Raw genomic sequence first — 25210 nt, forward strand, 5'->3', positions numbered from 1 at the left:
TGGAGATCCTAGTGGCCACAAGCTTGGGCTCAATCTTCTTCTGTGGTCCGGCCAGGACCATTGGGGAGGTAATCCCAGCAACAAGAGCATCACAGTATCTCCCTGCCTGTGGCTTTCGATTAGCATCACGACAAGGGAGTCCTCATGCCACCAAGTGTTAGGTATGCTACTCGAAATAAGCATTCTTACCTATTCTTGAAGTGAAACAGCAAAAGCACTACTAAGCCTAAAATGCAAAAAACATTGAAATCTCGGTTTGGATGGAGTTCCAATTACAAAAAGGCGTCTGCAGACATGATTCACATGTGAACCTAAAGCCCACGGATGTAGGTTCGACGGAGTCACAGAAATAACTTCCCGCAGATGGCTTCGCTAGTGCCATACCCAAACAAATTCTTAAAATAATCATTGTGTTACGTTGGTGTCATTAATCTTATGTACCTACCCCACCCAGCAGTCGGGAGATGTGAAATATAAAAAAAATGGGAACTTGCACATTGTCAGCTCTGCAAAGATAATATATTGAACCGAGCATAGCACGTTCAACTTAAGAAAGCAATTCAGTGCAGGCCTAGTTTTAAGCTTGACATATTTGTTATTGCCCTTCATAATGAAGTAAAAACTGCTTAAGTTGTGGCCCACTACAGGCTTTCTATTAGTGTTAAAAAGTGTTATGGCAGTTTAAACAGCTCGCTCCAAATATTTTCTTGAAATGCATAGGTTTATGGAAATTATTATGTGGATGTTTGCAGACAGTCATGGTGAGACCAATCTTTAGTGCCAAGTGTTCCACTTACTCAGAGTTGGTTGAGTCTGTAAATAGTGTAGGTCGCAAATTAAATTTTTATGGTATGCAATGGGCACAACCATCCGTAATGACTAGCTCTACCTAGGGGAACTTTATACGTTTACTACGGCAAGATGGTTTCACAAAACTAAGTGTTTAGTTTATTCAACTCCTGCACTAACCTTATCTCTAGAAACTTTTTATATTCTTTACGATGCTGAGTTAGGATTCTTGAAGTAGTTTTTTTAGAACTACGCTAGACATTTCCAGTTCATAATTTTTCTCGCAAAGAATTCAAGAGAGCCAAACCCTGTAATATACGGATGGAACTCGCAGAATGATACGACTGGCAGTTTGAAACATTCGGCACTGTAACAGTAACAATGACATGTCACTTGCCTATGTAATGCTCATTGTCACAGATAAAACTGCTTTTTCCGTCTGCACTCATTTTCAGTGGACTCATTCAGCGAACTCGCACCCGAGACTGCAGCGCTGGGTTCTGCGAAGTAATTTGCATGAATATAGATGCAACAGGTTTCTTTGAGTGTGCGTCTAACACGTATTCTTCATATTGAATCTGCTACTGTATTCATGACCATGTCCTTAATTGTATCCACATTCCAGCTTATTTTTATTTTGACATTTGAGTTTTCTTCAGTACTTTTCTCAACATCTGTGCTTGTTGAGCCGTACTCAAGACCATTAATCTTGTCTTTTACTATTACATTAATATATAAAACTTGATGCCGAGTGAGAATTCAAGGTCCCGAATCTGTCGTGCGAGTTAAATAAGAACCAATAAAAAGCTCTACCAAGGAAATTTTGTTAAAGGAGGCTGTATAAGCATTAAAATAGCACATGCCATGCTAAACAAAAAAATACAAATTCTTGTTAGGTATGCAAGGATGACACTGCTGTTTCTGATGTGTCACAAAAAAATCAGTGCCATACAGTGTTCCTTATGGAAGTACAAACTGTCGAATTCAAAGCCCAGAAGTTTTATTCAAGAATGTTCCTCAATACAAATGTATTTAGAGATCTGAGCCACTGACTCATACATGACTATGTGGCAAACATTCATTTTCATGTGCATTATAGTTTACAAGGTCTAGTCTGCATTGATTTATTGCATTCATGCTGAAACTGGGAGGGGTTCTCTGGGTATGAATAAAGATATAAACATTTCTTGAAATCAAAACATTTGAGAACGGACAAAAGGAAGGATCTGAGAACGGTATCTTAGATTCTCTTCTCTTTTTCTTATCTCTAATTTTCATCTTATTTCACCTGTTGCATTTAGTTTTTTTAGCGCAGCTCTTAGCACCTGTTTCCGCGTTTCGCGGCGTCGCCCTCGGCGTAACCGCCCAACTAAACTTGGCAGGAAATTGAATTAATGTTGCGGTCATGTGACGTTAATATTTCCGCTAAGTCTAGCTGAGAAACTGAATTTTTTATGGATGACATGACACGGTCATGCAACGTCATTTTCCCCGCTACTTTTAGTGGGAAAACTGCATTTGTGTTGAGGTCATGTGACATCAATTTCCGCTCTAAATTTTGTGGAAAACTTAACCCGCTAAATTTAGTGGGCAAATTTTCCCGCTAAATTCAGGGAAATTTTTCGCTAAATGGGAGGGAGCAGAAGAGTAGGAGGGTTAGGGGTTAGGGGGTGGGGGGTCATACCCTCCCATCCTCCTCTTCAAGATCTGTGCTCTAATTTCACATTACAGAGAATTGTAAACGTCTCATATTTCATCTCATGTTTATTCAACTTTTATATTGCAGGTGCGCTTGCAGCACAAATCTGGGTTGTGCTGATCCTCTACGCACAAGTTAGGAACTCCTGAGTGGCAAGAGTGGGAGTTTGGTCTGACAGCTCAAGGGACACCATTGTTCAGTATTGAATTTTTAATTATCTTCTTTTTAGCAAAGTTAAGCTTTGCTGCTTGCAATTCTTCTAAAAATAAATACCTGCAACCAAATTTACCACGTCACGACATTTTGCCTCTGCTCTTAGTGCTCCTGGTGAGCCTCGGATAAGAGCTTACCGGTGTGCAAACATCATGCTTGTTTGAAACCACTCACTAATGTAGACTCGCTGACATCCTGCATTCCAATGAAACGCTGGATGTCCACAGGTCTTTCTTGAACAATGCAAGCGGGAAAGGAACCATACAATCGTATCGTATCGGGGGACATTCTAGAGTGTTTTTTTGTATGTTTTACAAATTTTGTTTTTAAAAAAGCCGTAAAAGCTACATTTACGCGGTCTGCGCACGTGAGTTATAAGGCCAGGGCGGCATAGTATAAAAGGCTAATTTGTAATGATCAGTCAGCTTATTACAGAGATGTGCCAGTCTTCTTTCAGAAAACTAGATGGAGGTTCATCCTAGCATATTTTTATCCCGCGAATCTGAATATCCCGTTCGTTTTCCACAAAGATATAACTAAACGTGAGAAAACACAAAAGAACATCCTACCAATAGTGACATCGTAAGAAGACCTTTCGGCCGCCAAGCGTGTCGCTTAAGGGCCGCGCGTCCAATCTCAAGCTTTCTAGGTATATTCTCCCGCATTGGCACCAGTCGTGACACATTTTTCTGCCCTTTTAAAAAATAGCACGTGCGTGCATAGCTTTGATAGGTGCTGAAGATGCATGAGCAAAGATTTCGAAAGCCACTTTTGTGACGTCGCTCTCCAGGGAAGTGCTTTCACAGCGCTTTAAAAATGACTCTATGCAGCCTCGATTCATAAAATTACCAAATAATTTGCATATTTGAGATTCTGGAGGTCATATGAAGAAGATTTAAAAGTGTTTTCTCAAATACAAAACCGCTTCAGCCTCTCTCTAAGTATAGCATGTTCCTGAAATTTTTAATCAGTGAAAATAGACCCATGGTTCCAATTAGAAACTTGCTAAGCATCATCAAAACACACTAAATCAACTTTCTTTGTGAAGATATAAAACAAGAGCAGCATTTTATGGCGTTCTAAAAAAATGGTCAATTTGTACGCGTTTCCAGACTTTGGTTTCTTACCAGAGCGCATCTTTGCACCTGTGGTCCTGCTGCCCGGTGGCCGCAGTGCGAAGCCGCCCCCTCGCCTCCCTCGTAGGATGGAGGGAAGCAAGGCGCACGTGCGTTTCGTGTCTAAGGGGGAACAGGACCTTGGGCGCAGAGATGAGCTCTGATAAGAAACTGAAACCTAGAAACTCGTCCAAATAAAGCGTTTTTACAGAACGCGTAAAAGGCTACCCCTGCATTATATCGTTCTAAAAAGAGTTGATTTTGTGGTTTTCAATGACTCAGCAAGTTTTTAATTGAAACCATATTTTCATTTTCACTAATTGAAAAGTTAATTAACAAATTGTATTTAATTATCTGACTGATCGTTACGATTAGGTCCCTATACTACGTACGCCTGGCCATATAACTCGCCTGCACAAACCGCATTAATTTAGTTTTCACGACCTTTCTAAACATATATGTAAAGCTTAAAACTAAATCGCCCTGTACAACAGTGAAAAGGCGAAACCAGCATGTTGGAGCCATATGGCTCCACCTTGCTGGTATCGCCTTTTCGCTGGTATAGGTTGTCCCATATTACGTTATGCATGTATGGTTCCACACAGTTCCGCCATATTCCACTACGCTGGTATAGGATGTCCCATAATACGACACGCTTGTATGGTTCCGCCTACCTGTATCGTTCCGCCGTAATCCACTACACTGGATCCGCCGATTCGCTTGTATAGGATGTCCCATATTACGGTTACGCTTGTATGAGCCTTTTCCGTCATCTTTCCATCATCGAAATTTTCCAACAGGGGAGAACCGATTTTATTACCAGGTTCATGGAAAACAATACGGTATTAGTTCTAGCGCGCCGAAGAAGCAATCAATCACTAATTAACAAGTATATGTGGGAGTAACAACTGGCTAAATATCTTCAGGGACGTGCTTGGCTGGAATGCCCTTCATTGTATGTCCCTGGCACTCTTATTAGGTGACACGTTGGTCTTTAGCACCAACGAATCTTTCAGTAGATTACAATTTTCCTGGGGAAGAAATCAACAAACTGATTGACTAATTAATAGACTGATAAACGAATTAGTTAAGTATTGGGTTGGCTAATAATTGTGTTGGGTATTTGCTTCGACAGCGGGGGGGTAATCAGCCCCGATGGGCATCCAGTCCCTCTGCTGCAGTGAAAAATCTTGGCACGGCAGTGCGTCTGCTGTTATGGGATCATCAACGTACATCATGCAGTAATGGCTCATGACCGCACGCTGGTACAATGCTCATCCTGATCGAAACGGGCAGCGGTGATGAATGAACATAGGATCCCTGGAGTACGGGTTCTTTGCTGGTCACCGTGCAGCCGTCCGGCTTGCCAAGTCCGGATGGGGTGACAAACTTTACTCTGGAAAGCTGGGTAGTCTTGTCGAAGACGAAGTAGCAGCCTTTCGCCGTCGACGACTAACTCAGCTGGACTTGGGAGTTACTTTTCAATAAGCTATCTAATATTTTTAGCGAATGTAAATACATAAGCGAAACAATACTGTTAAAAAGGTATCATCACCGTACGGGGTTGGGAAAGAGGTGCTCGGGTATTAGCTGATTCATAGGCTGGAGTTGACTGGATCGTGGGATTACGTCCACTTTACGGGGATCCCTCGGAATCCCATGACCTGACTGGATTCCGGAACACTAGCTCTCGAACTCCAGCACAAACTAAGCCGCTTGTTTCATTTTCACTCAAAGTCACTTGTCAGTCCATCCCCTTTTAGTAAACCAGCAAATCTACGCGTCGTCAGACAGACTTTTCCCACTGGCCGAAAGGCCACAACCAATCGGACCACTTTCTCACCAAGGGGCAGTTGCTTACATTCCCGCGTGAGACACCACGGTCTTCGTATATATCGTAGCCAGAGGTCATGCGGGATCCGATGCAAACAAACTACATCTACAACTCGCAAGGCGAGTCAGACAACCAACCGCCGTGTGGATAGCGCCGACTGAGCCATCCCGTCATTCATGCCGTCAGACGCGGTCTGACGTTGCAGTTCTACTGTGCCCCGAACACACGGGGGAAAGAGACATCACCGATGTAAACGGTGCCAGCCATCACGTTCTCCCGGCCCGAAACGCACGTTCCGATTCTCTGGGCAAAAAATGCGACTTCAGAACCAGGCGTCATAAATTACGCCTGTCTCTCGAGGTCGCCCACCACGAAGATTCGTGACGCGAACACTTTTCTGCCAGCCAAGTTCCTCTGGTGCTAACGGCCCACCCGACTGTTTGCTAGCCGCCCCCCGCTCCCACATTACCGCCCCCATCAGCTAAGCACCTCGTGAGGTTAATGTGCTGGCCGTGGCAAAGGCGCATTCTACGTAAAAAAAAAAAAAAAAACTTTAAAAAGCCTCTCTTCTTGTTGTTTTTTTTTTTCTTTTTTGCAAATAATAATTATTTTTTTCAACAAAAAAAAAAAAAAACGATACTAAAAAGAAAAGTTAATGATTTCGCCATGCTTTTATGCCTTTTCTGAAGCCTCCGAGGCCCGAGTAGTTCAATTTGTATCCCAATGTGCCACCTTATGCTAATCAATTAAAAAAAAAGGGTAAGTACGCACTTGTTTGAAATTGAATGAATCCCAAAACACAGGTATTTGCCAAATTAAACACCGCACAACCACTAATATTTCTATAGACTCGATGCTGCCAACACGCCAATGTCACACCACAAACACCGTAAGTCATTGTGTTCAATGTTTGCCATGCCCAAGTCACGTGCCACGCGGAGCAGGGATTAGGAAAATGTTCCGCACGCAATCGGGGAGAACGTATGTGAATCCAAAATATTATGCAATCGGAGTGCGGATAAGATTCCAAAATTATCGGCACTCGGAATGCGGATTAGAATCAACCACGTCCCGCACTATCCGAGCATAGAGACAGCCTTTTAGAGCGCAATAAAAACACGGGAATATGCTAGAAACACAAGTGTCGCAGGATTGGGTGCCGCACGCTGCGGATGCTGCAGATTCTTATTTCACGGTGCGATAAACACGCGGCAAACGGCTAGAAATTTCCGTGCCACGGGAAGAGATATCGCGCGCACAGACCGCGGACAAAAAAAAAATGCAGGAACTCGCATGTAATGGGAACCGAAATTGCACGCGGTTATCGGTAACTAATTCATTGAACAATTGATTGGCTGACTAACTGATGCATTGATCGATTGATTAGTCAGAAAAAAATCCAACCTGGTAGGCCAGGTCAGACTTGACTACGACGCTTCCATCGCGCCACGCCTTGCCCTGGGTACCCGACCGAGTCCAGATGAGTTCAGTAAAGTTGTCTACCGCACGGAGGTAGAGGTTGAGGGTGCCGCTGTTGGGGTGCCACATGTTGTACCAGAAGGTGAAGCAGTAGCCGCTCTCGTTGTCAGTGGCAGGGATGTGCATGGACACCAGGTGCGCTCGTTTCTGGCCCTCAGTTCTGCTGGTCGCGGCCATGTACGCTCCTGATGTTGAGAAACATTGAATGTTGCAAAGGCTCCGCTCCGCATTTTTGACGTTGTTTCTTTTTTTTCGAGTTCCGGATCCGGTTCTCTTCTGGGTTAATGTATACCCAAAAATTGTGTGTTTTTCTGGTGCTTGTGTTTGACCCTATCCTAACACCTGAGTCAGTGGTGTGAGAAAGTAAAACTTTCGAGTGAAAGGAAAAGACAACACTATATGAATGTCCAAAACGTAGCAGATTTCACTTCTTTTTCTTGCTCCTACAGACACCCGATGCTTGCGTCAGCCACCTGTTCACGGCGGGTCCATGCGCGACCAAGCAATTTGTGCAGCGCGTCAGTAAGAATGTGTTTGCTACATTCTCACGGTAAGTCAATCACGAGGCGACATCATACAAATGTCGCACTAGCTGACGCTGCCCATTCGCATCGCCTTACATGATCGTCCGTGGATTTTTTTTACTGCTGCATGCTGTAACAGGAAGCTACATACTACTAGACCAAACCACGCGTTCCGGCCGAGTAGGGTTCTATTCTTCATTTCAAAGCTTCAACGTAAGTCGGCACGCAATTTAAGTTGTCTTTCATGTACCCTTTTGACATTGTAATTGTCCATTTCTCTCCTCTACCGGCTCATACGGTTCCGCATCAATTCCATAGGTTCAAAAAGGGTCCCAAAGAATGAGTGTTTGAGAAGCACCGGAGGCATGCGGTTTAGAGAAGCTCGTTTTATCGAACGCCATTTTACCGACCCAGTTCATCGAATGCCTTTATAGAGAAACCAAGTTTAGAGAAAATGGCGATGAGCCTCCTTTTAGCGAATTCCGCCGCCTCGAAGCGGCGTGTACGGATAAGTCAGGTAAGCAAACATTTTTGCAGTGAGCCGCTGTTGACTGCTGTCTCCGGGGAGTGGCGGGAGCGCTGCAGTGGGCTTAGGTTAACACGCGCACCAGTGATAGACGCGCGAAGTAAAAAATAATGTTTTAAATAGCGTCCCCTTTTCGATAAACAGCATTTCACTAAACCGAGGCTACGCTTTCTCTAAACCATGCTTCGATAAAACGTGCCCGTTCTCTAAAACGTGCTTTGACGAAATGGCATTCGATCAACCGTAGTAAACCCGAGAACCACAGGTTTCAAACTTATGGGCACCCACCTTCGCCAAGCTTTGGAGGGTGCCATCGCTGTGGATTATTTCCGTCGTCGTACAGAACCCAATCTGTGTCGTCCTTCACATTCTCCGGAAACCAGCCACACTTCGAGTCGTCCGCGAAGTCGCAGCTCACACCGAGACTGGCCTCAGCTGTCGAGAGATTGAAACGTAGGACAGAAACTGTGACACTACCATGCAATGCCATTAGAGCGCTGGTATTATTTAAGGATCGAACTCTTTTTAGCAATCTCTATATGCAAGAAATAATCTCTAGATGGTACTAAGACTTTTGTAGCTGGATCTATTGATCAAACGGTCATAAGCAAAGTTATGTTTAATGAGGAATGCGACAGACGCTCGCGCCAGTCTCAGCCCTGCAGGCACGCAGCACGTCTACTGTAGCCATGTCCTGCTTTGGTACACTTCCTTTTTTTCTATTCATGTTGTTGTTTTCGAAGTTTTCACAGCTGGAGAAACCTCCTGAAAGTGTCTCGCAGTCCTCTCTCCTGCCTCTTTGTTTTCTTTTCCTACCTTTGTTGCCGTTTTTTCTTTTATCTCATACCTGTGTTCCGTGGACGACGGGGGCAGATATTTGACTGCCGGCCATCTTTCTTAGATCGCGGCCACCGTGGTACGCTACACTTATCAAGGTTAGATCAAAGCTAGGTTTCATAATAATCTACGTAATGTAACGGGGTGAAAAAACGAGAATAGCGACGGTTAGGCTTACGTCCTAAATATATTTTATTTTTGAGGCTACGGCAAAACAATGCTTTCGCCCATACTGAAGTTACGATATTTCAAGATGGCAACGCCGTTGTAAAATAGGTCTATATTCATTGACACGCTGAGAATGGCGGGGAGAAGCTTCTCTTGTCCCACCTCTAGCGCGAGCATCTTGTCTTCGGCAATGGTTCAACGTTTCCTGCAAGAGCCTCCTATATACTGAAAAAGCCTAAAAGATCGCCACGAGAAGCGGCCGCCGAAATGGAAAAGGTGGAGCGGCAGAAAACGGCTAGAGGAGAGCCACGTGACTGGCGCTTCGCTGCGGCGAGACGCCGAAACACACTTCTACCGAGCGAATGAGTGCGTTCGGGTCCTTGCCGCTGCAAACGCTCTGCGCTCACGTCCAAATTACCCGAGAAATGGCTCTTGACCCCCTGAGCTACCAGATCCTCGCGCTCCAAATCTGCGACCGGGCACTCTATGGCTCCGTCCTCGAACTGCCAGGCTTTGTGAACATAGAGAAGGCCATGTTCGTGCATGTCCAGCGCGTGTGCGTACGCAAGGCAAGGAGCACGTGCTGTAAGCAAGGTGTTCGAAACACGCTTTCTGCTGTTCTGATTATACCGGTAACTATTGGCGATGTGAGCGATCGAAAGCGTCGCTGTGGTCGGCCCACCACAATTGGCCAAATGCTGACTATGACGTCAGCAAAGGATCTCCCACGGACGGAAATAAGAGGAATGTAAGAACTTCAATTTTGACGGTGTTGGCAGTGTTGCTTTGAGAGCGCTATGATTTCAGGCTTCCACCATGCCCATTACAAACACCGTCGAACTTGTTCCCAAGGTAATGACGTCACGAAAGGTAACCGAACGGGGGCGCCACCGAAACATCTCCCCGCTAATAGCACCGTGGCAATGAAACCAATGGGCTCTTTTAAAAGCGCGTGAGTCCCACAAACCTTCGCTGCTCAGCCGATCCGGGTGGCAGTTCGTGTACGTGATGTCGTCGATGCAGGTAGACTCCACGTTAGTTTCGAAAAAGAACTGAAATGAAACATAGCAGACATTAATTTAAACCAAAAAGCAAATTATGTAGCTAGTAAGAGTTGGTGCAAAAAAAAAAAAAAAAAAAAAAAACTCGTTAAGGAGAGAAACACCTCACAAGCAAACGCTTTACTAAAATACTTCTTCGGGGTGTAAGATCATCACTGATCCAGAGCTAAAAACATTACACATTTTCATGCTTTTTTCGGCTCCTAATAATATTGTACGGCTTAGCCACAGATTCAACAGTCCCGAGCAGCCGTCTGATCTTAGCAGAATGAATAACAAATCTGGATCTGCTGAGTGTGTGTCGGGTGGTGTTTTAAGTTTAGTTTTAGTTTAGCTTATTTCATCTCAAGGGTATTTCAAATTAAATGCATTACACGAGGGGGGATCAAATGACATATTAGGCAGATAGAAGAAGAGTGACGACACGGTAAAAAAATTAAGAAAACAAAAACCTACCAACTAATTGGACAAATATTAAAACGTAACATGAGACAAATATATTAACAAATAAACATGTTAAAGATCAACACTTTTCAGGTGTGTTTTGCAGAGTTCATGGAATTTCTTATGGTTAGATTCACATACCATGGTTTCAGGAAGAGAATTCAATAAAGGTGGCGATGCAGGCGAGTTGGTTGATGACTTAAGAAATTGGGAACAGCGCGCAAAAAGACGAGGGCAACGAGAGTATAGCACAGGACAAGCGCTGACTATCAACCGACGTTTTATTAAAAACGGCTCAAACAAGAAAACACCACAAAGCCAACCAACGCCGAAACAACCAATGGCGTGTCGCTCGCCAGGCATCTTTAAAATTGATATCTTTTTTGTGAAGATAAACCGAAGGCTGGCTAACGCAGTGCCCTCAGCCAGCATTTTCGATAGCATGCACCTCCAGGGCTTGTCCTGTGCTCTACTCTTGTTGTCCTCGTCTTTTTGCGTGCTGTTTTCAATTTCTTTAGAGAATTCAAGTTAGTAATAGCGAGAGAAAGTGTTGAAGTTTTGGATTTATTTGTTCTCTCGAATTCAGATTTAACTTTTAGACTGTGGTCCTGACGCATGGAGATGTGAGGTGGCGGGTTACATTTGTTAATTAAAAATAATCAAAACAGGAATAGAAAATTTTGTGAAAAAGGACAAGGCGAGCAGCTTGAATTCTTTCCGATAGAGGGTATAGGTCGAGGTTGGATCTTAGTGCAGTTGCGCTTGACGTTCGCGAAAAGTCACGTGCTATAAAGCGTGATGCGTTGTTTTGCACCAATTCAAGTTTAGCAATGAGACACGATGGATGAGGCCACCAAATAAGGTTGGCGTAGCCCACTTTTGTTTTTAAGATGCCCCTGTCTTGCGGCGGCTGTGTACAATGGCCAGATGGGCAGATGCGTGAATGTCCGTGCACGAGAAAATGAGGCTGTCACGCGATTTAGCCCTTCTGGCAATCTGGCCATTCACTGCAGCAAATGCTCTTGTAAGCCTGTGTTCGACGACATTAAGATTCTAGCCATGCAGAAGAACAAAACAACAGGTAGCTTTATGAGAGCTACCAAATACGACATAAAGAAGCAGGTTGCATAAGCGAAGAATCAGCAGGTTGCATAAGCAAAGAAAAATTGCATAAGCGAAGAAATTTGGAGGACGCTAAAGCTTCGACTTTAACCGGTCATTGACACTGGAAGCGGATCCGCGTGAGCAAAGCGGCTGCGAACGCGGTTGCATAAAGATCCAGTGCAATTGCACGCGCACTCGTTGACATCAAGTGCGCGTGCAATTGCACTGGATCTTTATACGTAAAGCCCGCTTATATCGAACACTGGTATATCGAATTATTGCCGGTATCCAACCCTTGTAGCATTCTGATAAAAATTTCATGCATTTTCAAATTTTTATATTGAACGTGATCTTGCTGATAATAGATATATCAAACTTTCCGCGCCGGATTTGGCGCGCTCCTAAGGCATGCGGCAGGCTTCCTCGGAATACGCCGGTGTATTGCTGAAAATCATGCCGCAAGCGAGGAAACCTGCCGCGCGCACAGCGGTGGCGCGGCGGGCGCTTGCAATTCTAGAGTGCTTGACCAGCACTACGCGTGCCATCCGTTGGTGCCGAAAGCGCCACGTAGGGCACTGCGGTGTTGCCGATCCCCAAGCCCGCGCCACCGCTTTCCGCACTTGGTCGGACCGGATAAATTTCGCTTGTCTTCTCCTGAATCCCTATCCTGATGGCTGCCGCTGCCAGCGTAGAGAAACGGGTAACGCTGACGTTCGCAACGAAACTGGAAATCATTAGGCTGGTAGAGAAGGAAGAAAAGAAGTCTTGTGTCGGCCGAGACGTATAAGATTCCTCGAAGCACCTTGAGCACTCTTCTCAAAAGCAAGGCAGGCATCAAGGCGAAAGCGGGACAAAGCAGGGGGCTATGTTGCACGTTTCGGACTACCAGGCGACTAGGGAGAAGGAAGTGATGTAGGCGTGAATGAACATATCTTAGCAGCACCACGTAACGCGTCATCAGTGACTCCAACAATCAACATCCAAAGAGCGTTGTTGACGTCACTTCCTTCTCCCTAGTCTCCTGGGGGTCCAAAACGTGCAACATACCCCCCCCCCCCCCCCCGGGCATTCTGATACGCAACGTGTTCGAAATCCGGCCTTCGAAAACGTCGAAAAGGCACCTCACAAGTGGTTCATAGACGTCAGAGCCCCCAATATTCCCGTGTCCGCACCATTGTTGCAAGCCAAGGCCAAGGACTTGGCATTTCTTCTCGGCGTCAGGGACTTCACGGAAAGTGGCGGATGGCTACAGCGCTTCAAGGGCCGCTACGACATCGTCGGGAAAGCCATCTCGGAAGAGAGCGAAGATGCGAACATCGATAGCGTAAGGAAGTGGCTCAAAGATGAGTGACCCCAGATCCTTGCCAAGTACGAGTCGAGGGATATTTTTAACGCTGACGAAACGGGCCTTTTCTGGCAAATGCTGCCCAGGCAGACTCTCGACACCCGCGTTAACACGTGCCATGGCGGCAAACGAAACAAGGCCCGCATTACAGTGCTCCTGACCGCCAACATGGATGGCTCGACGAAACTGTGCCCCGTCGTTATCAGGAAAGCTCGAACGCCGCGGTGTATGAAGGACTGCCGCAATACTCTTGTGACGTACGAATGGAACAAAAAGGCCTCGAGACCTGTTCGGAAAATGGCTGACGGACTGGGACGCTCAGCTTGCGAATGAGGGCCGCAGCGTGTGCCTGCTCGTTGTTAACTGTACTGCACACCACATGGACGTGCCGCTCAGCAACATCGAGCTGAAGTTCCTGCCACCCAACACGACATCGAGGCTCCATCCCCTAGACCAAGGCATAAGCCGGACATTTAGGCCCATCTACAAACGAAGACTGATCAAAAGGTTGCTCACCAAACTTCGGATGAACCAGGACCTTAAGATTCACGTCTTGGCCGCAATTCATATGTTCAAAGCAGACTGAGAAAATGTGAAGCCGGAGACCATCGCAAATTTCTTTCGGCACGGTGGTTTTGTCACCAACATCGAGGAATCAGCTGAGCAAGATGGTTGCAGTGAAGATATGGATCAGCCTGATCTCCGCGAAGCTCGACGAGGCGTGGAACGAATTCTCCCAGTTCGTCGGTGGTGAGCCCGAGACATTGATAATGAAAGATTTCGTAGGCGACGACGAGGACGTCACGGGAACTATGGAGGAGCTGACCGACATCGAGATCGCTGCCGAGGTTGTTCGGGAGCGGCCTGCCGCAAGCGGCGAGCCCAGTCCTGCTGACGCCGAGGACTCCGTACCTCTTCCGAGCTCGAGTGAAGCCGTCGCTGCCGTGGCCCTGCTACGCCGATACTACAGTGCCATTGAGGGCAGCGGTCTTGCGCTTGTCGACTGTTTGGATACCGTGTTGCGGGCCGTCACAAGGTACGCGATGAACTTAAAGAAACAGGCTACACTAACGCTTTTTTTTTCGCCGCAATAATGATTGTTTTCTTTTCGAGAAAACGTCCGATTAATGGGGAAGTGCAGGCTGGTAAGAGCTGAGAGTTAGCTCGTGACTATGTCGGCTAAATTTCTCTTACATACTTTTTTATTTTCCCCCTTTCTATATTGAATGTTTGCTATATCGAACTGTTTTGCGATCCTCGCGCTGTTTGATATAAGCGGGCTTTACTGTACAATCGCGTTCGCAACCGTTCGCAAAGCGGTTGCGAACGCGATTGTACAGTAAAGCCAGCTTATATCAAACAGCGCGAGGATCGCAAAACAGTTCGATTCACACAGGAAGCGGATGCGCTTCCAGTGTGAATGAGCGGTAAGAGTGGAACGCAATAGCGTTGTTGAGCCATGTTCGAAAAGCATTCTTATATAAACCCGCACTCGTTCCCAAGCCGTACAAACGTGTGTGCGTGGCCTAGTCTGTAGCATCATTTGTCTGTGCGACGGCACGCGTCACGTGACATCATTCAGACACGTGTCGCGACCTTGACGTCATGTGATGACACGTGTGAGATCACACGTGCGTTGTGGGCTGTTTTTGAATTCCTGAGCGAAGTCATGTGGCACGATGTGAAATGCGTGACGTCACATGTGATGTTGCACAGGACGCCGCAATTCGTACTGACGTCATGACCATGTCGACCCGCTAAATGTGTCGAAAATATTTTCCGCTAAATTTAACAGAAAAGTTTTTCGCCAAGCTTTCACGCTAATTTTCCGCCATATCTTCCTGCCAAATGTTCCCAATTTGGAGGGAAAATGTTTAGATAAACTTAGCAAAACATATTCCACTAAATTTAGCGAAAACACTTCTCGCCAGATTTAGGTGGTCCACAGGGGCATGACACAGCAGCCACGTGTGACGTCACACATGTGATGTTACGTATGACGCTACACGTGACGTCAGAAGCGTCTGTGATATTGTGACCCTATTGACCAATCAGGATTTTCCGGTAAGGCCGACGACAGATTTTCTGCGACATGAAGTCCCTAACGCTATCCCGTTAAAGTGGGATTATATCGAACGAACTTTGCACTGACATGCTGATAACTAGACAAGCTGATGAGGCCTATTAATATGTGTTCTTTCCGATTGAACATCAGTTGCGAGGGCACCATGTGTTTTCTTACTCCTTCATCCTTGTTGTTTTCGGTGCTTTTATATGTTTTAAACTATGAACCAACTAGCCCAATTACCCCGTTACTAATATAGACATATAGTAGATGATGAAGATAGTCACGCACCGAGGCCTTGTTATCCAGAAGCTGTTTTCTAAGTAGGGTGAGAGTGGGTTCGTCAGATAAAGAGTGAGGGGCAAGGCATAATTGACACCCTCACTCTCTCATATTAACCGTAAAAGACTGATAAATTGATCCTCGAAGAAACTGCACAACGTTAACATGCAACAGTGCAAAAAAAAATCGGCACGAGGTCCCAGAACTTTTTTAATCAACAGAGACGAAAACTGCAATGTATTTGACACTTGTGTAACGAAGACAGTCACAACGTCGACTTATGTCACATTCCTGAACATGGTCGTAGCCTCCCGAAATTAAAAAGAAATAAAAAATCGTACACATTCTTCGATGCAAGTCGCGATTCCTCTAAATGATATATTTCGTTCCAACCTGCCTGATCAGCTTCTCTTTGCTTACAATTGAGTGAGCATCAGCGGACTCGTGATCAAAACTGAATGACCACTCATAAAAATTAGAACTTTACGAAACTCTTGCTCGTCTCTTCCTGAGCCCAGGCTTGGGCCAGACAGGCGCGAGCTAGAGCCAACTTGGCTCAAGCTTGGCGCAATCTTGCGCCAAACTGGCCCAAATATGAGCCGGGGCAGTGTGCTGCAAGGGGGCGCACCGCAGTCAGTGAGCTAATCCAGCGCGTTGGTCAATATTACAATGCCACAATGTGAGATGGCTCTTTTCATGACATCAGAGTCTGGAGAGCCGGGGTTATGACTCCCACAATATAAACTAGACCACTATAAGATGTTACAATTCAGAATCGTTTTTATTTAACAGTGTGTTTTAACCTAAAAATGTGCGAATATAGTTCAACTTGAGTTCAAAGAGAATTCAAAGCAAGAGTGATTTGAGTGGAATATTTTCAAAGAAAATTGGGTACTTTCTCTAAGCTTTTCACTAATTCTTTATGCAATTTTGAACTTTAAAAAATACAGTTAAACGCATGAATGTTGTACCCAAGCTTTCACTTGTTCAATCTAAGCCAATGCACTTTTAGTAAATTATGCATTTGACATAAAATTATAGTTATAAGGGTCCCAGCTCTAAGTAATGTTGGAGATTGATAAATCGTCTTGCTGCATGCCAATGTTCTTAATTCTAGAAGTTGAGGAGGAAAAACACAATTACGAATGATGAATGCAGGTTGTCTAGACACTACTGTCCAACATATACTCTTGCATATTAGAAGCAGTTTAATTAAACAAATCCTACTGTATTGTAGATACCAACATTCCCGAAATTCCCGTTTATTCTTAAAAACACCAGGCACGCACGAGCGCCACCGGTTTTGAAAGTGTGCTTTCCTCTTGACCCTGCGACTGCGATATTGGTACTTGAAGTAATGATTGATCGTGGTGGATTAGTCGCGTTAAGCGCGCATCTTATCGAGCGCTGGTGTACTGCAGAGAAGCAACACCCATGAAAGCGAGCTCCGCAGGTGCTCTTGTTCCCGCAGTGCACCGGAGCTCGGTAAGAAGAGTCCTCGACGGGATTACCGTCGAGCAACACTTTCAATAAGACGAATATCGCAGTTCACTTCGAAGCAAATATTCAATAGCGTATCATTCGAAACTACTAGTATTATAAAATTCGAATATTTGCACTTCCCCAGTATTGTTTGATTTGAGTACCGTCTCATTCAAGTGTCATCTAATTCAAGTATTGCTTGATTCAGGTACTGTATGCTTAACGTATTCTTTACTTCAAATATCCACTGACTCGAGTCTTAAGGGGCGACATGAATATTTTATGCCTAAAAATCTCTAGAACAAACGATTTCTTGAAAATTGCAATTTAGAAATTTACAAAAACTTATCTTGTCATCTTCCAAGTGTTTTCTTTACTTCTTCATTTTGTGGGTCAGAATTGGAGCCACAGTAAAAGTTAATAGTATCTATGTGGGCTGAAAGTACACAAAGGTTTAAGCTAAAACTGCATTTTCACAAAACCCAAATTTATTTACTTTTTGCTTTTGCGAATTCCCAGCGGCTAGGACAGATAAAGTATAACGTTTTGCAGCATGTAGTTACATGTGTATAGCATACAGCCCCGAGAGCGGATGTTTCACCATATGTATAGGAATTTCTTCGTTTTGTTTCTTATTTGGTAGCCACACACTGAACACTGAGTCAGTGTTAGTGAAAAGACATATAAAAACAGAGACACGACCTAAACAGGGCAAGCGCTTGTCCTGCTTACTTTAAGTTCCAGTCTTTTTTAGCTATTTTAAATGTTGAGCTAAGATTAACCAAATAGCATACAAAAGTATATTTTTAAATAAATGCGATGCAAAATCACTAATTATTGTTAAATCGCAAAACACTTTTACCATTGTATTCTTTATACTTTATAGAATCCAGTCATGTGTTAAAAATAATCTTTTGTTCTGCAGTTTTTCGTTTCTTCGAATTACCTCTAAATAATCTATTGATTGAACAAAACGACCACACATTGGAATTCAACATCAAACACTGAGCAAGCTCGTTTAGGCGTGTATGTTCGGCCAAAAGTTCAAGCGGGACACTGAGCCATATCTCATAAAAACAACTCTATTTTCATTAGCTAGAACACAAAGGATGAAAGAGCAGATGAAGGCACAAAAACAGCATTCCTTGTCCTTCAGCATTTTTGTGACAATTCAAATTATTTTCAGATAATGATTAAAAAGAAGTAACAACGATTTGTTAATTTTTTATTTTATTTGTATACAAACTTTTTACACTTTGAGAATTCATGCAAGCCATATCCATCCATACATGTATTTTACCAATTTTGACAGTTTCTTTTTTTTTTGGTCAAAATATATCCGTGGAATTTAATAAGGCACATAAATATCTTAAATATATCGTAAATACTTGAAAGGTTCACTACACACACAAAAGCAATATTCTGCAAAAAATACGATCTTGTAAAATGACGTATGAAACATGGCACGTCTGCCAGCACAGATGGCATATCTGCCAACATTTGAAAGAATTTCCTGAATATTTAATCTATTTACACGGCATAGTTCGGTTTTTATTAAATATTTTCAGTCCACCAGTGCAAAAGAAAAGGTACAAGTTCGAGCACTTTGAACGCGTTTTTCTCCACTCAACGTTTGGCACAAATATCACATCATAAATCTATCATTTCAATATGTACCTATCGAGACTTCATTTTAGTAGCTTATATTGCGAAATGTTAAGGAGCCGTCTACTATGAACTTTGATTTGGCATTTCCATGTTATTTTATTATGAAAAATGTTTTTTTTTCTGTGAGAAATGTTAGGAAATGTTAAAAATATAAACATTTTTTTTTATTATTCGTTAGTTGGAAAGATCATATTTTGTGAAATGTATTTTTATAGTAACTGGCAAAATATATTTCAGTATGCATTCCAACAGAGAAATATATGATTACCAACATCATTCCTCAACGAGAGATTCATTAGGTGAGCCATTCAAAAGTTGGCATTCCCAGGTTGTTTTCCCTAAATACCCCCCCCCCCCCCCCCCAATTTGTATTATGAATAACTCAATAATCATGCTAGAGGTTCTGTGTATACCCCATTTAACTCTGTGCAATTCTTAGTTTACTAAGTTATAAGGATTTTCTGACTTAAGTATAATAATTTGTATTAACTCTGCCCACATTCCATGCCATCGGCATTTTAATAGGAGCCAAACTAATTGGGCCACATCAAGACAAAGCACATATAAGAAACCAGAATGTCAAGCATATATTATCTGACTATTCCACTTCAAATGGCCTAATAATAAAGGAAAAAGCTCAAGAAGAAGTGTTCCCCTTAAAGGAGCACTAAACCACTTTCTGCGATTGTTTATATATCATCATAGCTCAATCTATGGGTTCTACGCACCCTAAAAACATATTACATTCATGCGTGGCCGATATCTTGATAAAAATTGGAGTCATTAGATCCACGCAAGATGGCGCTATCGAACAAGGAGGGCCAGAGTCCTTCTCTCCCTCCTAAAATGGCTCCATCTGGTTTCAGTGATAGGTCCGACGAAATAGATTTTTTGATACCCATTTAAACAAAAAAATATGCCACGCAGGAACGGAGCGTCTTTTTATGATGCTCAGAGCCCAGATATTGAGGTATGATCATAATTAAACTATCAGATAAAGTGGTTTAGTGCACCTTTAAATGCTGTAAGAGTAGCGGCTGCAACATTCAGATCCTCACCCTGTAGCCTGGATTCCAGTTTCCGACCTTGACTGCAGAACGAGTCCATGTGTTGTGCCCTTCGACTTCGGCAAATGTCTTGTGTAAATCGGGGATCATCAATGATGTATCGTTCTCCTCCACTCCAAACCTAAGTGTCATCACCCCTTAAAAAGACAGGTCGTGGGTAAGGATGCAGTGTACAGCACTATGTCGATGCGAAGGAAGACCCCAATGAATAAAGAGCTCACTACTAATTGCGTAAGTCAGTCAACACCTAAACACAGTTCTTGTACCCTGCAGCACAGCTTCAGTATAGCACTAGGATTCACTGGATTTAATACCCCCCTATTTCTCGAACGGAGTTGGAGGGTCGTAGCACCGCGTCCTCTTGTGTCTCACGTTGCGCCATCTGTCGGCAGCGAGGGCTCCAAAAGAAAAAAAACTTTCGAAGCAAAAAAAAACCTATTTTTGCTATGCTTCCCCTTTTTTCGGCAAAGTATTCGTAAGAAAACAAAAACCCAAGTTTTTCAAGCATTTATTTATTTATTTATTTATTTCAAGATACTGTTAACCCCACTTGGGGTCATTACAGGAGAGGGTAAAAAAAAAAGTACGGTACTGAACACTGCAGCAAAACAAAAACACCGCACACATTACAGGAGACAAAATATGATCAGAAATAAACAGCAGCAGGAAAACAAGAAACACCGCATCAACAAGTGTAGTTGACAAACATATTAAGCACATTACTGCAAACGAAATTTAAAATAGATACCACTGACCCCATCGAGTGTGAAAATAGTCATCACGCAGCTATGAATTGAGTTTTGTTGGCAGAGCAAAGGGAAACTGAATCACGCTACACTAAACATAATACATTGTTCAACCCCTAAGTAAACAAAACAGCGCGACGACGGGTAAAGTGAGGAAACACAAGCACCTGGGGTTGCCTGCCGCATCTCCCAGTAGTTGCACCATTTGCATTGTCGAAAAACTATGCACCAACCATCCCGAAAGGCCGTTGCTTCACTTCTCAGTATGTCTATAAATATTTAAGACTGCGGTGAACGCTTTTTACGAACGAGAAATTACAGTGCTGTTCGAGGTTTCTTGGTGTAGTGCGTACGCATGTGATGAAGCCATGTTTCTAAGTCCCTGACGATTTCAGAATGGAATGTTCTACCTGAGTGCATCCATCGCCTTAATAATATGCCCTGACGCTTTCCGTTCCTCATTAGTCTTGCATTTTTAAGGGAAATACTGACTGCCTGTTTGCTTTCTATTTTTGGTTCTCTGGTTAATTATTATTGAGTGCGTGTTTGTTGATGAAATAGTTGTTATTGTTTCATTGTGTTTTTTTTTTTGCTGTTTCATTGTTTCTTTCGTTGATTGACATGTGATTGATCCCCCCTTTATGTAATGTCCCCGAAAGGGGACCTTTAAGGGTAAATAAGTGAATGAATGAATGAATGAATCCTATGGCGTGTTTCTCGCTCAATAAATTAAAATATGAGCCTCGCAACTCACAGCTGAGTCTCCACTATCACACGAACATGAACATAGCTTTAAGCAACGTAAAAGCAGATTAACGAAAGATAGTTGCATGTCAACCATAGAAGAAAGGAAATGTGGCATGTACTATCATGAAGATTGTGCCACGTTTAAATGGCACGTTAAATATTTTTATCCAAAGGGCAGTGAAATTTAATATTTAATGTATTTTGTCGTAACCCATTTCTCTTCTAAGGGTACAAGTGCTGCATTGAAAAGTACAGGACAAAGCTGAAAACCAACAATGGACGAGGTAGATATGCACGCACTGACCAGATATCTTCTATAAATTAAGACGAATGCACCAAAGCGGTGTGTAAGTTAGGACTACTCTGACTCCATACTTCAGTCATCTCCGCCGTCGTATTTCAGATCAGGGCTCCTCAGCTCGTGACTGTAGTGAACTAATACCGACTTCTGCACTTTGCGTCTTTTGAGTTGGTCCTACTTTTGGTGTGGACCCCGCTGAACTTCGGCCAATCTCGTTTGCACGCTGCGGAGGTGGGCGGAACTTGAAGAAGGCAACAAGCAATTGGTGTCAGGTGTTCAGAGGCACACAGCCCTTGCCACCACGTTTACGGTGGAATATGTGTTTTGCCGAGTCCTTCAATGCCTTCCTCGACCAAGCACATGACAGGTCCCGGTATTTGGCGAGATTTGATAACACTTTTCCCGCATCGAGGCACATCCTCTTTGCCATCTCTGCAATGTAGCGCATTGCGTGGCAGACCCCTTCTTCACTTAAGCACTGCCCTTTGAACTTCGGGACCAGCAAATGTGCGGCCGCATGTTCTGGATGGCGAAAAAAGTTGCGTCGCTCACGCAGAATTTCTGCCACGTTTTCCTCTTTGCACGTTGCTTTGGAAGAGTTTGGAATTGCCTCTTCGATTTGTTACTTTAGACATGGTCTCATCGACGTCTGAGAGAACAACATATCTGAGTAAGCCTCAGAAATAGCATGGGCAACTGGCAGCAACACATGGGAGGTGCTTTGCGCATCTCGCCAAAAGTAGTCTTCAACTAATATCTTTGTTCTTATTTCTCTGCTCACTTGAAGCTCCGTAGCAGTTACAGTTTTCTGTAAAGCTTCTGTGTTGCTCTGTAGGCCTTCCAGTGACGTCAAAATGCCCGCCCAGGGAGTTTCAGCTGGTAGTTTTAATGTGGTCTGATTTCCAGCATGGCGTTCTTCTTGCCTTTTAGCAAAGTGAGCCGCAACCACGTGAGAGTTTCTGACATATTTGATTACTGCCTTGGACCTCTTCCAAACTTCTTGCTCTGTCACCAATTCGAGCATGTCCGACTTCAACAAGTTTAGTCCATGAGCACAACACCTAAGAGCAGTAATGATAGGTTAGCGCAAACTGACGATTGTCCACGCTGCCTTCCTGTTGCTTGCAGTGTCTGTATTAAGAACGGAAACCTTGTCAGTTCTAATTTTCTCTACAACCTTTAAAATCTCTACCACGATGCAGTCTCTTGTGTGCCTGTGATCTTCCGTCTCCACGGCGCTGTAGAAAATAGGTTTTGGTGTAACCACCACAAAGTTCAAGATGCTCTCGCGCCGTAGATTGGTCCAGGTGTCTGAGTGCAGTAACGCAAAGAGCGGTGTTGACTTTTTCTTCCACCTGCGCCATCCCTAGGGCATATTCGGCATCCAAGAGTCGTCCACCTAAAGAACGCCCGGAAGGCAGCACGAATGCGGGCCTGAGGAGCTTGAGCGCTTCTCGCCAGTGTCTGTTTTCCTCAACCGATAAAGGCATTCTACTGGCATATACCGCTCGAGCCAGCGCCTCATCAAGCTTGCGTTGACACTCTTATGTCATCCTGTCAACGAACGCTTCTATAGAACTTCGGTGCTTGAAATAGCTGTCGGCCTCATTTTGAGAGCTTGGACCTTCATATTCCACAGGTGCACGCTCTGATCGTAAAACTTCCACAAATGGGCTCCTGCACCGACATGCCCCAGACTGATCTTGCCGGAACGTCCGATGCTGTGGACCTTATGTCCCGGGGGCACTTCGGACACATTGCAATGTGCTGCCGCAAACGGGTTGCGTTGGGAAATTCGTATTCGACATGGCGAAATCTGCACACCGCTGGCACCTTACCACTGTTTAGCACGTCAAAGTTCCCCGAAACATTGGAGCACGGCTTCACCATGGCGCACAGCGCGCAGTTTTTACGGATCAACGGCGAAAGTCCATACCCGAAAACGATGCGCGCGATGCTTCGGAAACGGCGCCGGGTAACGTAAAACGGTAGAGGTGCCATGGCTGGCCCCTTCAAGGCTCACAGCACACAGTTTTGAGAGATCCACGGTTCACGGCAAGTGTCTATACCCGAGTACGGTGCTCATGACTTCAACTAAAGGGCTGGGAAGGCTAAGGTGATATGGCTCCCCCGGGGTGAAGGGCACTAAGAGCGGCAATGCAGAACTGCGTAGGTGCTATCGGTCATTTCAAGATGACTAATCAAAGCACAGCTAAACTGACCAAAATTGTCGTAAACGTTAAAAAAGTTGATATAATAGTCTACAGTAAAATTGGCGGATATATCTTGAGGCTGTTGACCTCTGTCGATATATTACAAATCTTTACTGAATTATAGCTGTTGAGGAATGCTTTGAATGTTTCCAAAATTTCCTGAAAAAAGCTTGTTTTCTTTTGTTCGTTTTTTTCCGGCCTTCAAAATTTCCAGAAATTTTACATCTCCACACACAAGTCGGCGAGCACCGTCCCGGCACGGTCTGCGAAATGCCGCCGTAGATTGCCTCAAACGAAATACGGAAAAAAACATGATTTGCGTGCCGTTTTGAAGTGAGTTCAAAACATCGGTTTACACGGTGTAGAGTCACAGAATGCTCCACAAAGCGTCTGTTAGAACACAAAAAACGGGTCGATCGGGCTTTTGGATTGACTGATATCGGCTATTTTGATGCCAGGAAAAATTATATAAAAGTACGTGCGCAAACTATAAATAGCTGGTAAATTATGGGAAGTGCGACAGAGATATACTTCTTGATTATTTTAAGACTTCCTACGCTAAGCATGCTCTAATTGGAGATCCGTGTTTTTAGTAAAAATCATACAAGCTTGATCGCGCTTACAAAGACTGGTGTACACAGAATGTGCAATAGGCCTTTCAGAAAAAAAGAGAAGGGCGTCTGAATGGCACAGCTTACTGATTATCTGTTCTCATTTTCGACGCACGAAAAGAGAGGTGGAGCAACAAGACACGAAAGACCGCAAAGATCGCGACCGCGCCTTCAGGCAAATGAGCTCTACTTTGCGTGCTTTGACCACCGGCCCTGTATAACTCGGGTCGGCAAAAAACCTGATAAGCAACCTCACGGCGGTGAGTTCAAATTACGCCGTTGGACTGAGGTCTTTCTGTTTATGCTTCCCTATGAGCAAAACGCTTTTCGGGGTCGGTATTGCGTAAAGTTCATAAAATTTCTCTGATAAATTATATTTTGTGCTAGTGCTTGCAAACATTTGCAAGTGTAACCCTGAAGCCCGTTTTATCGAAAATCAGAATGAACCCAAAGAAATTTTCATATATAGCTTTACAGTGTTCTAAACCGGTGGACAGCCCTCACTGAGCTGTATACAGGGCTTCCTTTCTCGGAAAAGTATAGACTTTGTCTCCGTTCCTTTCCTTATAGGTACGGGAACGTTTTTATAACTATTTTTGTCATGAGCATGTTCCTAGGACGTTGTCCCTTACTCCCGTGTCCTTTCTCCAGCATGAACCGCGAAAAATGCAGACTTCCCACCTGACATCGAAATTTAATGCTAGAAAGCACCCCATCTCCGAGAAACATACACCCCGAAAACGCAAAACCGTATCTCACAATCAAGTTCGCAACAGAAAAATTCCAGCCTGTTTCCGTGATGGCGAGCTGTCTCTCCCAGCTTTGTAGTGTTTATTTGACTCGACGCCAGAGGCCCTCCATTTTGAAGTTATGTATTGTGGAGCCTCGAA

At 44.1% G+C, this 25210-nt stretch overlaps 1 protein-coding gene across 1 annotated transcript in view; it reads right to left on the minus strand.

Annotated features, from left to right (window-relative positions):
- LOC8033077 (MAM and LDL-receptor class A domain-containing protein 2) overlaps positions 1-25210 on the minus strand; it is a 217299-nt gene that overhangs the window by 42630 nt on the left and 149459 nt on the right. Inside the window, exons 47-50 of the mRNA XM_040210498.3 lie at positions 19694-19839; positions 10152-10236; positions 8468-8614; positions 7055-7314 (exon numbers count right to left, since the gene is read on the minus strand). Of these exons, the coding sequence (XP_040066432.1) occupies positions 7055-7314; positions 8468-8614; positions 10152-10236; positions 19694-19839 (638 nt within the window). The remainder of the gene's footprint in view (positions 1-7054; positions 7315-8467; positions 8615-10151; positions 10237-19693; positions 19840-25210) is intronic.

Source organism: Ixodes scapularis, unplaced genomic scaffold (assembly GCF_016920785.2).
Source record: "Ixodes scapularis isolate PalLabHiFi unplaced genomic scaffold, ASM1692078v2 PGA_scaffold6__148_contigs__length_123643588, whole genome shotgun sequence".
Lineage (NCBI taxonomy): Eukaryota > Metazoa > Arthropoda > Arachnida > Ixodida > Ixodidae > Ixodes > Ixodes scapularis.